The sequence below is a fragment of the Zootoca vivipara genome, chromosome 7 (genome assembly GCF_963506605.1).
Source record: "Zootoca vivipara chromosome 7, rZooViv1.1, whole genome shotgun sequence".
NCBI lineage: Eukaryota > Metazoa > Chordata > Lepidosauria > Squamata > Lacertidae > Zootoca > Zootoca vivipara.
The window spans coordinates 77577893-77592423 of NC_083282.1; the positions used below are offsets into that span (position 1 = coordinate 77577893).

General features: G+C 45.6%; 1 protein-coding gene across 2 annotated transcripts in view; it reads left to right on the forward strand.

Moving 5' to 3' along the window:
• The first annotated feature begins 6916 nt into the window (after positions 1-6916).
• SLC9A8 (solute carrier family 9 member A8) overlaps positions 6917-14531 on the forward strand; it is a 61316-nt gene continuing 53701 nt past the window's right edge. The window contains exon 1 of one of the 2 annotated variants that reach the window (XM_035121465.2): positions 6917-7205. In XM_035121465.2, the coding sequence (XP_034977356.2) occupies positions 7174-7205 (32 nt within the window). In that variant the 5' untranslated portion in view covers positions 6917-7173. Of the gene's footprint in view, positions 7266-14531 lie in introns of both variants that reach the window. The other variant, XM_035121467.2, reaches the window with a different exon arrangement.

Here is a 14531-nt window from a genome sequence, read left to right on the forward strand (position 1 = left end):
ACTCATTTAAGACAAAGAATATAGCAGCTATTACTTGTCTTTGCAGAGGAAGAACTTTCTTTGAAGAAATAGTGACCTCGTAGTGCCCAGACATATGCATCTGTGTTGTTTGGAGTTACATATATTCCATCTCTAAAGCTTATGTCTTTAAATAGATACGTGTAGATTAACAACACATACACATACATCTACCGTATATGTAGACTTACAACATTACACAGTTTTCTGGACATCTGTTGCATTGATTCCAACTATATCATGACAGCTAATGTTTAGACTGCCCTGTAACATCCAGCAATTAAGGCTAAACACAGGATAATTTAGTGCTGTATCATTTTGGGTGAGGTGGGGGCGGGGAAGAGTCTCAAACAATAATAAAATTCCTGTGCACATTCAAGGAAGGAGTCAAGCAAACATTTACTAACAGATGCTTATTAACCATGCAGGCAGACAACCACAAATGAAAGCTTTGCAGATGGCTCTTCTTGGAGGGGGGACTTTTTGTGCCACAGCAGCGTGTGGGCTGTGAAGAGTACTGTACACTATTACCAGGTTGGCTCTATTTGCATTCTTCTCTAGTGCAAGCAAAAATAAGTTTTGGGTTCTCTTCCTTTGCACAATTTAACCAGCAAAAACCATTTCAAAATGTCAGGTTTTCTGTGCATCGCTGCCTCTCTTTCTTTCTCTTCCCCCGCTTCTCCCAAACCATGCCATTCCTCTGAGATGCGAGCCCACCCTCTTCAGCAGGGTGCTTGAATATTTTATTTATCCTGTTATCTCAGTTATAGTCTTTTATCAATGATGTCAAAGGGGCTTGCAAAAGTGATACAGGGCGGCATCCACAGTCTTGTTCTGTTAGTGCTAAGATTTCCACTTGCACAATGGAACTTTCCCCCTCATCTCTTCCCCCCACCTATAATAAGCAATTCTTTATCCCCCCCAAAAAAACAAGTGTGAACCCCATGCCCCCAAATCTGCTCTGCAGGGTTGTTGGGGAGGTATTTCAATTGTACAGTCATAAGTCCTTAACGCTGATGGTATGAGTTTGTTGAATACTGCCCCAAGGGTAAAACCACAAAGAGCAGGTGGAAAGAGCCATTAATAGCCAGAAGGTTTTAAAATACAATGGAGCAGAAATGTTTTTAAATGCCAGCATGATTTTTTGTTTTAAGTTTGCCTGGTGCTTGAAACATGGCAAAGTTTGTGCCACATGTATCTCCCGGGGGCAGGGGTGTCCCATAGCTTGGACACCATTCCTGACAAAGCCCCCTCTCTTGCAGATGAAGGTGGTATTTGGAGGCGGACTTTGGCTGATGGTGCCATTTAAGGCTTTAAGGTAGGGTGGCCACTTATGCATTGCCAATAAAGAGGCTTTGCATTTCCCCCCGAAATATGACACAAATTTGCAAAGAGTAATTTGTATTTATAGCTGCAAATTTAGAAATAGTTACTGTCAGGGGTTGTTGCGACTACTCAAGAGTAACGACCTTCCACATGCTTGTCTTTTAACAGTCTTTATTGGTGCACTCTATTTACAGTGTAACAAGGTGTTGGAAACATGTCTGCTCATTCCGATCCAGAATCCGGCACTGCCCCTTTGCGCGATTTCGACCAACATAATAGCCTGGGGACAGTGAATCTCCTCCCCTTTTTCCTCCTCCTTAATTCCAGTGCCGGGGGACAGGGTCTACGCTCCGTCCTTTCCCTTTCCCCCCCTTTCCGCCTCTCTCTCTTCCCACCTGTGGAGCAGGGGCTCTCCCATGCTGCCAGAGACCTGGCACCCTCTCTCCGCTTCCTGACTAGCCCCTTCAGACCCCGCGCTTCCATTGCTGCTTGGGGAGGAGCTGCTCCTGATGAGAGGGAGAGGTTCTCTATACCCTCTCCCCCTTACAGTTACTATAATTTAAACAGAGCTCCAATACCAGGGGGCTGGTGGTGGGAGACAGAGGAGTGGTCAGAGAGGAGAGATTGGCAGGAGGAGGTGTTGGAAGATGAAAAGGCAGCAGAGTTTAGTGAACAGGAAGAGCCTGTGACAGGGAAGAGTTCAGATTCTGAGGCTGGAGCAGAGGGGGGGGGGGGAGGTTAAAAGACTGCTGAAGAATCCAGGGAGTCTCCCCCTCCTGCTGCAAAAAGCCCCTCCCACCCCCGGTCTCCAAGACTGCACAGGATAATGAGGAGGGCAGAACACAGGACAGAGGTGCGCAGGCACAGTTTGAGACTGCTTGGGAAACATCCTGGATGGGGCCTTAAGGGTGGCAGAAGGCAGGGACCTTCCATCCTGGCAACTGTTCCATATGGGTGAGGCCTACTGGGAAGGGTTACTGAGACCACTAGGCTGAGTTGTATTTTGTTTCATTGAATAAAGAGTTAACTTCACTGGCACTGGGGATTTGCTTCCTTTCTCACTGACCTAGCTGTTGATGGGCAACGTCAAGGCCCCTCCCTTTGTAGGGTTCCTTACCTTTAAACCAGATTTGGACTGGGCGGCCTCTTTAAACAGAGAACACCTCCAAATGGAGGACTTCAAAAGAGAGGCCTGTGTGAAGTAGGGCACATGGCAACCCTACGTTCAAGGTAAGCACCAACACTTCAAATTGGATCAGGAAAAGAAACAGGCATCCAGTGGAGTTCTTTTAAGACCGCTGAGATGCCATTTGAGTCAGCAGTGCCAGTCAACTCTCGTGCATCCTGCACAGATTGCGGCATCTGTTTTGCTCCCCAGGGGCAAGCACATATAGACCTCATTGCACTTATCTTAAGAGGCTGTTACACAGCCAGACTCTGGGTTCAGATGAGGTTGCAGCTGGTATAGCAGCCAAAGCCAATGAAAAGCATTCTCCACTCTCAAAGTCTCTTGTGCCCAAAAAGACGAAGGAGGGTTCAGGACCACCACAAAGCTGCAAACCTATTTTTTCAGAGGAGTGTGCCTCCACTCAGAACTGGCTGATTACAGTCTCACAGGAACATATAACAAGCCAGACCACCTTGCTCAGTATTGTCTACACCAGGGTTGCCCAAACTGGGTCTCCAGCAGTTTCTGGACTACAACTCCCATCATCCCTACCATCCCTAGCTAGCAGGACCAAGGGTCTGCGATGATGGGAATTGTAGTCCAAAGCCAGGTTGTCTACACACTGACCGGCAGCTGCTCTCTGGGGTCTCAAAAAGGCACCGCTCCTACCAGCCCTACCTGGAGATGCTGGGAATTGAACCTGAGACATCATGCATACAAGACCAATGTTCTACCACTGAGCTATGGCTCCTTAAACTAGTCTAGAGGATCATCTTGTTCAGAAAAATATTCAAGCCACTTGGGAACTTATCATAGGCGTACCCAGGGGGGGGCAGGCGGGGGCAGCTGCCCCCCCCGAAGCAAAAACACACACGTATTTTACAGACCATAACCAGCACTTTTCCCCTCCAAAAACTGAAGTGGAAAAGGGCAAATGGGAGACATGCTTTGCTTTAGCGAGAGCCGCTCGGTCTCCGCTTGCTTGGGGGTGTGTGTGTGTTGCCGGAGCATAGCTGTAACAAAAACACATCAAATAAATAAAGCAAAGTGGCTACCGGTAGTTAAGCAGTTAAGACAATGGAGCAGATATCCCCTTTCAGGCAAGATTTGATAGCTCACCACTTCACCCTATTGCTCTTCAGTGGGAGTTAATGAGCATTCAGGGATCGCATTAAGAGTTCTATTGGCGATTTAATGAGGGTGCAGAGGATTCAATTTGACTGAGGTGGCTCTGCAAGGCTAAAAGGAAGTGAATAAGAAAAGGGGGAGCTGTAGCTTTGATAGACACAGTGATGTTTATAAAAAGCAGTGGTGTTCCAGTCTGCCCCTCCTCCTGCATCTGTATACTGTAAATCAGGGGTGGCCAACTCCCAAGAGACTCTGATCTACTCACAGAGTTAAAAACTGGGAGTGATCTACCCCCTTTTGGGGGGTTCAGGTCAAAGCTGTTGAGTTTTTTTAAGGAAGGGAAGCCCTGTTTTGGGGGGTTTAGGTCAAACTTGTTGAGACTCTTTTAGGAGGGAGGGTGGCCCATTTTTGTTTAGGGCTTCAGGTCATAGTTCAGCTTTTTTTAGGGAGGAGGAAAATTTTGGGTGAGCTTTTTTTAGGGGTGCCAGTGATCTAGCAGTGATCTACCACAGACATCTAGTGATCTACTGGTAGATCACAATCTACCTGTTGGACGTGCCTGCTGTAAATCAAGCAGAGAGAAAGCTGCTTACAAGGCTCCTGTACAGGCGTACCGGTATCTTCCTCTTGCTGCAGAGTTCCAGCATCACAGCGTCACCCAGAGGCACCCACAAATGTGAGTTATCCCTCTCTCTATTTCTTCCTTCCTTCCCTCCCTCTTCCATCTTTAATAAAATACGGGGGGGGCAGGTAAGCCCCACATAGAAAGCCCATCAACATGGGGGGGGATGACTCTTTCAAATACGGTATTTACCAGTAATTGGGGGGGGGGAGGCACCTAGGCCTCTAGGAGTTGGCTGCTATGCCTAGGAGTAGGACAATTCAAGAAAGCAGAATGATGCATATGCTATGGTAATATATCAATAGAATCATAGAATTGTAGTCAGAAGGGACCACAAGGGTCATCTAGGCCTACCCCCTGCAATGGAGGAATTTTCCCCCAAGGTGGGGCTTGAACCCAAGACATGGTTGAAATAGTATGCTGATACGCAGCAATGTCTCGGAGCCATCGTGACTGCAGCCATGGCTTGCCTCGCCCTTGCCCACCCTGCCACCCCCTCTCGCCTGCCCGACCCTCCTGTCCTCTCCAGCCAAACAGGGTAGCCGCCGCTGCTGCCAGCCCTAGAAGCACAAGGTGGCCGCCGCCGCCGTGATGTCGTTGGGCCCGCGATGTCGTTTGTGTCCCCTCCCCTCCCGTGCCTTGGCCCTGCCCCTGAACGACCATGGCTCCCCCCCCCCCTAGTTTTGATCCTGGGTACGCCCCTGGAACTTATGTGACTTTCTCTGACCTGTTTGGTGTGATGCCTGAAGGGAGGTTGCTGAATTGATGGAAAAGAGACAAAACAGATATGCAGTTGTCCCCACCCACCTAGCTGGAAAATTCACACCATCCTCAAGGCAGGGGATTGTACTACGCGAGAACAGTTCCCACAATGCTGGTTTTATCTGTCCAGGAAGGGCAGAAGCTGGAGTAAGAACATTGGGGATGTTGGGAGTTGTATTGTAACGATATCTGAAGGGCACGAAATTGACCACCTCTGTCCTACAGTAGACCAGTTATACACAGTAATGTACATGACAAGCAAATGTATGTCACCAAACCTCAGTTCTTTAAAATGAAATGCCATTTCAGGAGGTGGAAATTTAGAGTGAAGGGACTTTCCTCTCTTTCTTCTTCCCTGCTTTAAATTCCCCCCTCCCAAGGTAGTACCAGGGCTCAGTTAAATCTGTCTGCACTAGCATGTAGTGAGCTCCTCAGAGCAACCTGTAAAGGCTGGTGGTATACAGCACAATCCTATATCTGTCTACCCAGAAGTAACTCCTGTTATATAAAAACGGGGCTTACTGCAACTAAATGCAGGATAGAAACCTTGTATATCATTTACCAAAAAAATGATGAGTCTTTTATTCTGTAGCTTTTAGAGAAGGCCATGTTGCGTTCTGTTTGTGGCTTGTCGGGCTTCCTGTTCATTCCAGAAAGTTGTTCCTTCACACTTTGTGGTAACATGGTGTCATGCTTGGAAACCAGCATCTTGCATGCAAAGACTTTCCATTGTAAAGGGGGTTAACAGAGCTCTGGGACACATGCAACTTCCTTAGCCCTGCGCCTAAAAATATGGATGCTCACCACTTTTGAAAATGCATCCTGTAAGTCTTTTGATCCAGCAAGGTTCAAATCAAATCAAAGGTTCAAATCAAATGTCCTATAACCAGGCTCATTAGAAACTTACAGAAACACCCAAAAGAACCCCCCCCCCGCTTTTTCTGTAGTTTGCTACAATCAAATAAATATTTATGCCTGGCTGATCAAATACCTGCAGTGTGGTTTTTGAAAAATGATGAAATATCCAATATGCTTCTACATACAAGGAGAGCGGAAGTTACCAGCAACACTGTGTTCCAGAATCAGCTCTACTGACCTACCAAATATGTGCTGCTAGCAAAACCTGTGAGGAAGTCACGTCTCAAGCACATCACCGCAAAACCACACGGAGTGAAGCAATGTCTTCTTTACCATGAAGAAGGGGGGCCCTGACAAGCCACAGGCTCCATTGCAAACCACTTTTCGAAATACAGAAACCACCATATTCAACTACGGTATTACTTGTTCAGTTATCATAGCGGGGCTATGAAGCCTCTGGTGGGGGAATCTTACTAGGTTTGCCAGTGTCCCCCTGGCTCTCACTGCTGGGCAAAGAACTCAAATTCCCAGCTTTGTTTCAGCCAAAGGCATAAATCTGATTGGTGCACAGCAGGCAAGGCACAGGTTACAAGGTACAACAGGTACCTAGGAAGTACGGATACATGGCTAAATGCAACCAAAGACAGTGATTCAGCTAGCGACATGCCTCCCTAACTCAGACAGCTGCTTCAGGATACTGTACCACGGACGATGCTTTTTTTTTTTACTGTCAGGGAAGCGTGAGGTCCTTAGATGAGGCCCATGAGGTATTTTATTGCCTTATGCGCCAAAATAATTTGAATGCCGTTGGAAAAGATGTATGGGTTGAGGGGGAGAGTGTGCCATTTTTTGGCTCCTTTAGGGTGGCTGTGCTCATCTTCTCAAGAGGACAGTCAAGTGCCATAAGTCATTCTGAGGAAGATGGAAAGGGCTACTTTTTCCTATCATGAAAAATGTACTGTATGTACTGTATGCATTGCAACGCAGTCCTGGGTGTAGCTAGGAATCTTCTTTTTTTTTTTTTAGGGGATCGCAGTCCCAGCTCATAAGCTGAACAGAAGCGATACGAAAGGAGAAGGGAACAGGGAGGGAAGAGGAATGTCCGCTCGCCGCCCTTTCCCGGGAATCCACATGCAACTCCCTCTCTCGTCATAGTTTCCCAGCGCAGCGGAACAGGGCGACACGTTTCGCAAGGGCGGCTGTGATATCCAGCGCCGACCACGCAACGGTGACGCCGCTGCCAGGAAACCCGCGCGTCTCACTCGCTCGATACTCACCCCGCCCTTTTGCCATGGAAACGCCTCGTCCGGAGCCCAAAGAGGCGTAAGCGAGAACCCGGAAGTGTGCTGCGGCCGGTTTAGCCCCGGCTCTCTATGGTGCGAGGTGAGGGTGGGGGTGTGTGGTGAGGTAATAGTTTTCCCTCCCCAGTTAAGATCCGGGAGGGAGAAAGAAGAAAGCGAGGAAATGGCGGAAATGGAGTGAGTGGGTTCTCCTTGCGGAGGGGGAGGGGGAAAGCGCGCCCCGTGAAGGAGGCTGGCAGGCGCGTCCGCGGGGAAATCCCCGGCAGGCCGAGGCGGGAGGAATGGAGGCCCCGGTTGCCAGGGCGATGCGGGCGAGAGGGAACGTGGGGAGGCGAGGCCGGGCCGGGCGAGGCAGGCGCTGAACGGGGCAGAGGGGTAAAGAGCCACGGCAGGCGCTGCCCTGCCCTTCAGCGGGTGCCCTCATAAACCTGCTTGCCCCAGGGGCACGCGCCTCTGAGCATGTGCAGAGCGCCTTGGGGTCAAAATCCCCACCCCACCCCGGGGAACGTGCGGTTCGCACCCTTGTTTTCGTCTGCCTCAGCCCCATGTCCTGAACCAGCCGCGTTGCCAGTTAGAATGAGGATGTTGGGCTACAAGCCAGGTAGCCAGGGTTCACTCGGTCTGAAAAATACATTGGGTGACCTGTGGCCAATCCCTGGCCTAGTTCACACATAGGCCATTTGCCCTCATTGTGGGATCATCCGGACTGCTGTTAGTACCGCAGTTTCTTGGCAAAACTTGTAGGCATGGGGTCAGAGTGGGATTTTTTTCTTTTCCTTTTTGACTTTCTCTAGGAAAACTCAGGGTCAGGGCTCATTCAGACTTCCTTTTCTGCTGTGTTTCTAGACACGGGACAGCTATAAAGTGCGGTATCTTGATTGCCTTTTTGTTTTGTTTTTTGCCTTGGTGCGTGAGAAAACCTGCTCTGTACCACAGAATGGGAGGAAACGACCATCCTCAGTTTTTTTGTGGGGAAAGCAATAGGACAAAAACAGAACCATCATTTGGACCCGTGCCTACAAAGTGCTGATCTATGCCTAGAAATTATGGCAGAAACAGAAGTGTGGATGCTACGGTGTGAACTCATGTGGGTTACCAGGGTGAAGTTTGTGGCTGCTGGACATTCTGCTGCCACACTACGCAAGGCTAAACCATGGTTTGGCATAGTATTGCATCCTGATCTCAGGCTTATGATTTGTATCTCTCAGACAAACCATGCATAGTATGCTGAGAACTGCCTTTGGTTACAGCTTGTGATTTGTCTGGAGTGAGACAAACAACAAGGCAAAGTTCATACATATACCTAAGCCACATCATGGTTTAGTCCTGAGTTGTCCTCAGTAGCTCAGCAGCAGTAGAACCAGAGGAAGAGCAGGGCCTGGATTTTGACTCCAGGAACCTGCTTATTTGTGTGAAAACATGGTTTGGCCTAAGGTTATGTCTGAACCACTTTATAGTATCAGCCTAGTCTACTTTACAGAGGTGTTCTGGGGATGGAAAATTGGGGAGGTAGGGGAGAATTGTACATGCCACATTGAGCACCTTGGAGATAAAAATGTAAAATAAATCAACATTAGATTGCTACCTCATCCTTTGGAATTTACGGCAGCATACAAAGTCCTCCTCTCCCTTTATCTGTTGTCCAAATGTAAAATGTACCTTGGGCAGTATGCTCCCATGCATTTAAGAAATTCCTTTTATTATGTTGACAACTGAATGCTTGCATACAAATAGCTCATGAAAGTGCTTTTAAGTGTTGCATGTAAATACACATCTGAGCCAGCATATAGGGGCCCTGGGGGTATTACCAGCTCAAGTTCCAGGTGTTGGTAAGGTCACTGATACCAGATAAGCTGTTCCACAATCAAGGACATGTTTCTCCTCTTCACTTCCTTCTGTGCATGGATTTATCTGGAGTTCTTTTTTTATAATAGCTTAGTATCTCGGGGTGGGTGCAAATCATATAGCTAACCACTGCCAGTCACCACTTTCCTTTCAGCTTAGATTTGCAAGTGTGTGAGAATTGGGGTGATTAAGTGAGATAATTAGGTGTGGATGCCTGTCACTTCTCCCTTCCCAACAAATAAAACCACCTGCAGACTTTTAGAAATCAGAGTTGGTTGTGCTGCATGGAGTCAGCTGCAGCCCCTGAAGATGATCAGCACATGGCATGTCTACCAGTAGGCAGCACTTGCCAAGTTGCTAGGCTGAAAAAGAACTATTACTGCCTTGCTGTATTTTCAGCCTCAGCAAAGCCCCTAGAATTGGTTTGGGACTATCTTAGACTGGAAGGAAGAGGATGTATGTTTGCTTGCTTCCTTCCTATTTAAGCAAATCATTTGCTCAAAAGGATGGGCACATTAGGTAAATTGCAGGATGGCCCCACACATTAACAGGGAGAGCTGGCTGCTGACTGAAGGAATATGGAGCCAGAGAACCTATGAAAACAAGAAAAGCTCTGGTGGATCAGGTCAAAGCCTCATTATAATCACACATCCTCTATTCACAGTGATTCCTAGCAAGTAATAGTCAGAGGTGTACTGCCTTCAACATTAGAGAAAGAACATAGCCATTGTGGCTTGATAGCCTTGTCTTCCGTTAATTTGTGTAATCTTTCAAAGTCATCCAAGCTGATGGTCACCAGTACATCTTGTGCCAAGTAGCTATAAGAAAAGTGAAGGGGGATAGCAAGTTGACTTGTTTTCCTTCTCTCTCCCCACCCCCACCCCCTTATTGATGCTTCCCACTTGAATTTCTTTATGTTGACACACTTTTTGCTAGAGGTCTTTGAGGTTAATTAGGATGAGGGACAACAACTTGTGGACCTAGTTCACACTCTCATGCACTTCACAACTGTTTCACAAAGAAGTGATTAAGGGAACAATCCTATACAGTATACAGCATGTTGGTATAAATTGAGCCGGCATAAAGTAAAGTGGTACCTCTGGTTATGAACGCTTCTGGTTACGAATGCTTCAGGTTACGAGCTCTGCTAACCCAAAAGTAGCTGCTCCTGGTTGCGAACTTTGCCCCAGGATGCGAATGGAAATCACACGCCAGCAGGAGTCCCCATTAGCAAAAGAGCGTCTCAGGATAAGAACAGTTTCAGCTTAAGAATTGACCTCCAGAACGGATTAAGTTCGTAACCAGAGGTACCACTGTACACCAGATCCAAGCTCCATTCAGGAGCAGGGCTGTTGCTGGCTGAGCTGGCCTAAGTCTGGCAGATGGAAACAGGCGTAGGATCCAGCCTGTCATCCCTCTTTGGTTCCAACCATGCCACATTCCCAAGTACTTCTTTTTCAGCCATGGCTCAGCAAACTGGATCTCAGCTGAGCTGGGTTAGGTAAATTAAGGCGGCATATTCCAGAAATCCACTCTATCCCCCCTCTCTCATTTTTACATTAGAGGTTCCTTTGCATTTAATGTGCAAGTTTAAGAAAGAAAAAGAAAATATAACTTTTATTTTTAAAATATGGTTTGTAACATTTTTTTGAAGGTATTCACAGCAAAGGATTTAGGTAAATAGCTGTCAAATATCAAACAGCAGTATATAAGTAAGGATTTTATATAAATGATACGATTTACATAAGTGTAAAAAAAGAAAGAGACCAGAGCACCATCATTCCAAAGTTGTGTCCTTCAGGTTGTGGCTGGAGGGGTGAGCAAACCCATTACTAAGAATCTTTGGGGAAAGTGTGGACAGCTCATAAGAGTTTGTTGGCATATGGCAGGTTGGCATACGAGTCTGGGCAGGAAAAAGATGAGGAGGCGGCAGATTAGCAGCTTGATAGTTTAGCAGAAAGGTACAAATGTAGGATTTGAATGTATACCAAGCGTTGGAAGATTCTCCCTGCCCCACATACCACCCTCAGCGTGTGCCTGTCCCGCACCGCTCCAGCAAAGCTTCACCAAGCTGCCAGAATAATGCTTCACCAGCTGTGATGTGGGCACCATAAATCATTCTCAATTTTCTTTGAAAGTGGGCCTAGGGATGCCTCAGGGCTCTGCTTGCAAACCTCAGAGAAGTCTTGTGTGAGATCAGTTTTTTAAATTTATTTTTAGTTATGCATTTTTCAGCATACATTATACATATCTTTTTCCATCCTATCAAATCTAATACAGACTTCCCAACCTGTCTTTCATTGACATCCTATTACAGATTCATTAGTTTGCTACATCTCCATGGATTATATCTATTCTTTTCTCCTTCCATTCATGATCCTTTATTTTGTATGCTGATCACAGATTTATCCCTGCTTGTAGATTTATCTTAGTACCACTTCATTTTAAATACCCTTCAAATTGTTCCCACTCACTTGTCACTATCTTTCCATCTATATTTCTTATTTTGGCCGTCATACCTGCTAGTTCGACATATTATATTAGTTTAAGCAGCCATTGATCCTTTGTTGGGATAGCCTTCTCGTTCCACATTTTTGCGTATAGTATTCTTGTGGCTGCTGTTGCAGAAAGTAATAAGTTTTTAACTTTGTTTGGTATTTCCTGACCTACTATTGCTAACAGGAATGCTTCTGGGTTTTTTGGGGGAAAGTGCACTTAAGCATCTTTTTTAGTTTGTTATATATAATTTCCCATTTTTTTCAAATTTGCATTGCCACCACATGTGAATTAAGGAGCCCTCTGTATGTGAACATTTCCCACATAAATTTGATCCTCTTTTGTAGATTTTATACTGTCCTAACCTCACTCATCCTGGTGGCTCTTCCTCTAAGTTTGATCCCTTAGTTTTACAGTCACCATTGAACCATTGCTTAATGACATTGCATTTTTATATCATTTCCTCTTTCTCTGATGTTCAGATTGTGAGTATTGTTGCTTAAGTAGCCAAAGCAGCACTACCCCTGCACAAGAGGGTTTGGAGGAACCCCAAAGTGAGCTGACGTACATTTCTTTTAAAGGAAGAGAAATTATAAAGGGGAACTTCCAAGATACCCTAGTGAGTTTTAGGTGTGCTAAAATTCTGACTGACTATTGGGGGTAAAATGCCCTGGAATAGCAGTGGTGGGGAAGGAGAAATGGAACAGAGCAGCTAGAATCTGAACAGCAGCCCCTCACACTGCAGCATTTTGAAGCAGGTCATCTTTTATTAGTATTCTTCAAAAAACAGCACTAAATGTATTTTATTAAAGATGAGCATTCTTTGTAAATACAGCAAAACAGCCTGAAACAGCAAGGGTAGACCAGAGTTCCCAGTCTTCAGAAGCAGGCTTTCAAACTGTAGAGATAATAAAAAAGGAAACAGCAGCTTTATTTCCTTATTATTTATGGTTTATTTTATTTTTTCTCTCTGATGTTTATCCTGACTTTCCTCCCAAAGAAGCCCAGGGCAGCTGACAATACAAAACAAAAGCAATACAAACAGTATTAAAAGAATTAAAAACATTTAAACATGAGTCAGGTGTCCTCCTTTGTGCGTGGGCCCTTATATAACCCAAACAGCACAAAACACATGAAAGGAGGTATCTGCAAGCTTGGGGAGGTGTCCCCCAAAGCCCGCTGATACCTCCTTTCATGTGTTTTGTGCTGTTTGGGTTATATAAGGGCCCCAGGCTTTGAGGGATGCCTTCCCCAAGCTTGCAGAATCACAAACTATATTTTAGAAATACCTATAAGCCACCCCCCAAAAAGACTTGGGCATTTTTTATACTAAAAGTGGCAGTTGAACTCTTAGGCAAGCATGCTGTGCAACCTAAACCTACTTCTTTGTTTCCTCAGCTTATTTGGTGGGTTTCGCTCAGAGAAAAGCTTGTGACATGCTGAGGTTTTGCATATACTGTAGTGGCTCAAGATATGACACCACAATCCCTGTTGTGAAATAAATTCACTTTGCCCTCTGCCCATTCCTACTCCACTGCAGTGGGCACAGAATGCTGATTAACTTTTGGATAGGTAGTAGTGAAAAACAGGTGGGAGAAGAAGAGTGAAATGGCATATACAGGAAAAGGGCATGTTTGGCTGTCTGGCACCTTGTACAGGAGTACAATGTACTGCAACATTTTATTGCAGGTCCCAGTGATTTCCGCCTTTTATAGATAAAAGCTTATGATATCCTGCAGTCTATTACCTCTTTTAATCCAGTACCTAATGCTAGAGTCCCTTTGTCATCATGTGCTACTATTTGTTTTTGTCATGTGCACGACAATATACCAAATACTTGAATACCTGAATATATGACTGGACCATAATAATTCAACATGTATTCCCCCCCCCTTCAGACTGGTGGGTTTTTGCTGGTATATTCTGCAACATGCCACCGATGTAATAATATTGCATTAGTGATAGATTTACACTGTACTGTCCACAAACCATTCCACTTTATTGCTTGTTCTGCAGTAATTCCCCAAGGTTATGCTACTGCCATTTGGAGGGGCATTATTGTACTATAGTGCAATAAAAGTGGAACAAAAAATTACAGGATTTCAACAGGAAAGTATGGAGCATGCACTGATTGGAAACAAAGCAGAATGTCCACCCCAAAACATTTGCTGGCCCAAAGCAGTACAGTATTGAAAGAGGAATCATATATAACCTTCCCAATACCATCATAAACACAAAACAACATGAATGCAGCAAAAAAAAAGGATGTTTTGAGGAGCCCATTGTGTCTAGGAATAATTGCCCATTATTTCCATCTTGGCAAGAACTCGTATATGTCTTCTCACCCCCTTTATCTTCTGCTTCCTTGAGAACACCTCAGGTTACTTTGGGGTCTTTCTGTGTTGTTTAGGTAGCAGAAGACCACCCTCTCCTCACAGTCATCATTATCACAAAGTTCATGATCCATATCTGCGCCCCCGCCTGCCTCATCATCCAAGACTGTCGCATTCTCAATTTCTCACCAACTTGGCCTAGCTCAGTGGTGTGTCCAAACTTTTTTCAAAGAGGGCCAGATCTGATGAAGTGAAGGGGCGTGAGGGCCAGCCAAAGGCCCAACCAAAGCTGTTGACCTTTTTTAAGGATTGAAGTTGTTGAGGTTTTTTTAGGATTTTACCCCAGGAAATAAACTGCCACAGGGGTGCGGGATTAGGCCCCCGAAACAGACTTTGAACATGCCTGGCCTAGCTGCTTTAACTCACACTTGACAAGGCCTCTGACATTCTCAGCGGGCTTAGAGATTTATTTATTTATTTCATTTCTTAAATTTTTATATTGCCCTTCATCCGAAGATCTCAGGGCAGTTCACAGCATAAAAGTACAGAAGGATAGCCACAGAGCACATAATAAAAACAAAACAAGCCAATAACCTCCCCCCTTTCACAAAACACATTTAAAAAGGTCAAAGGCTTTTGTCTGGCACCTAAAGATATATATATATATATATATA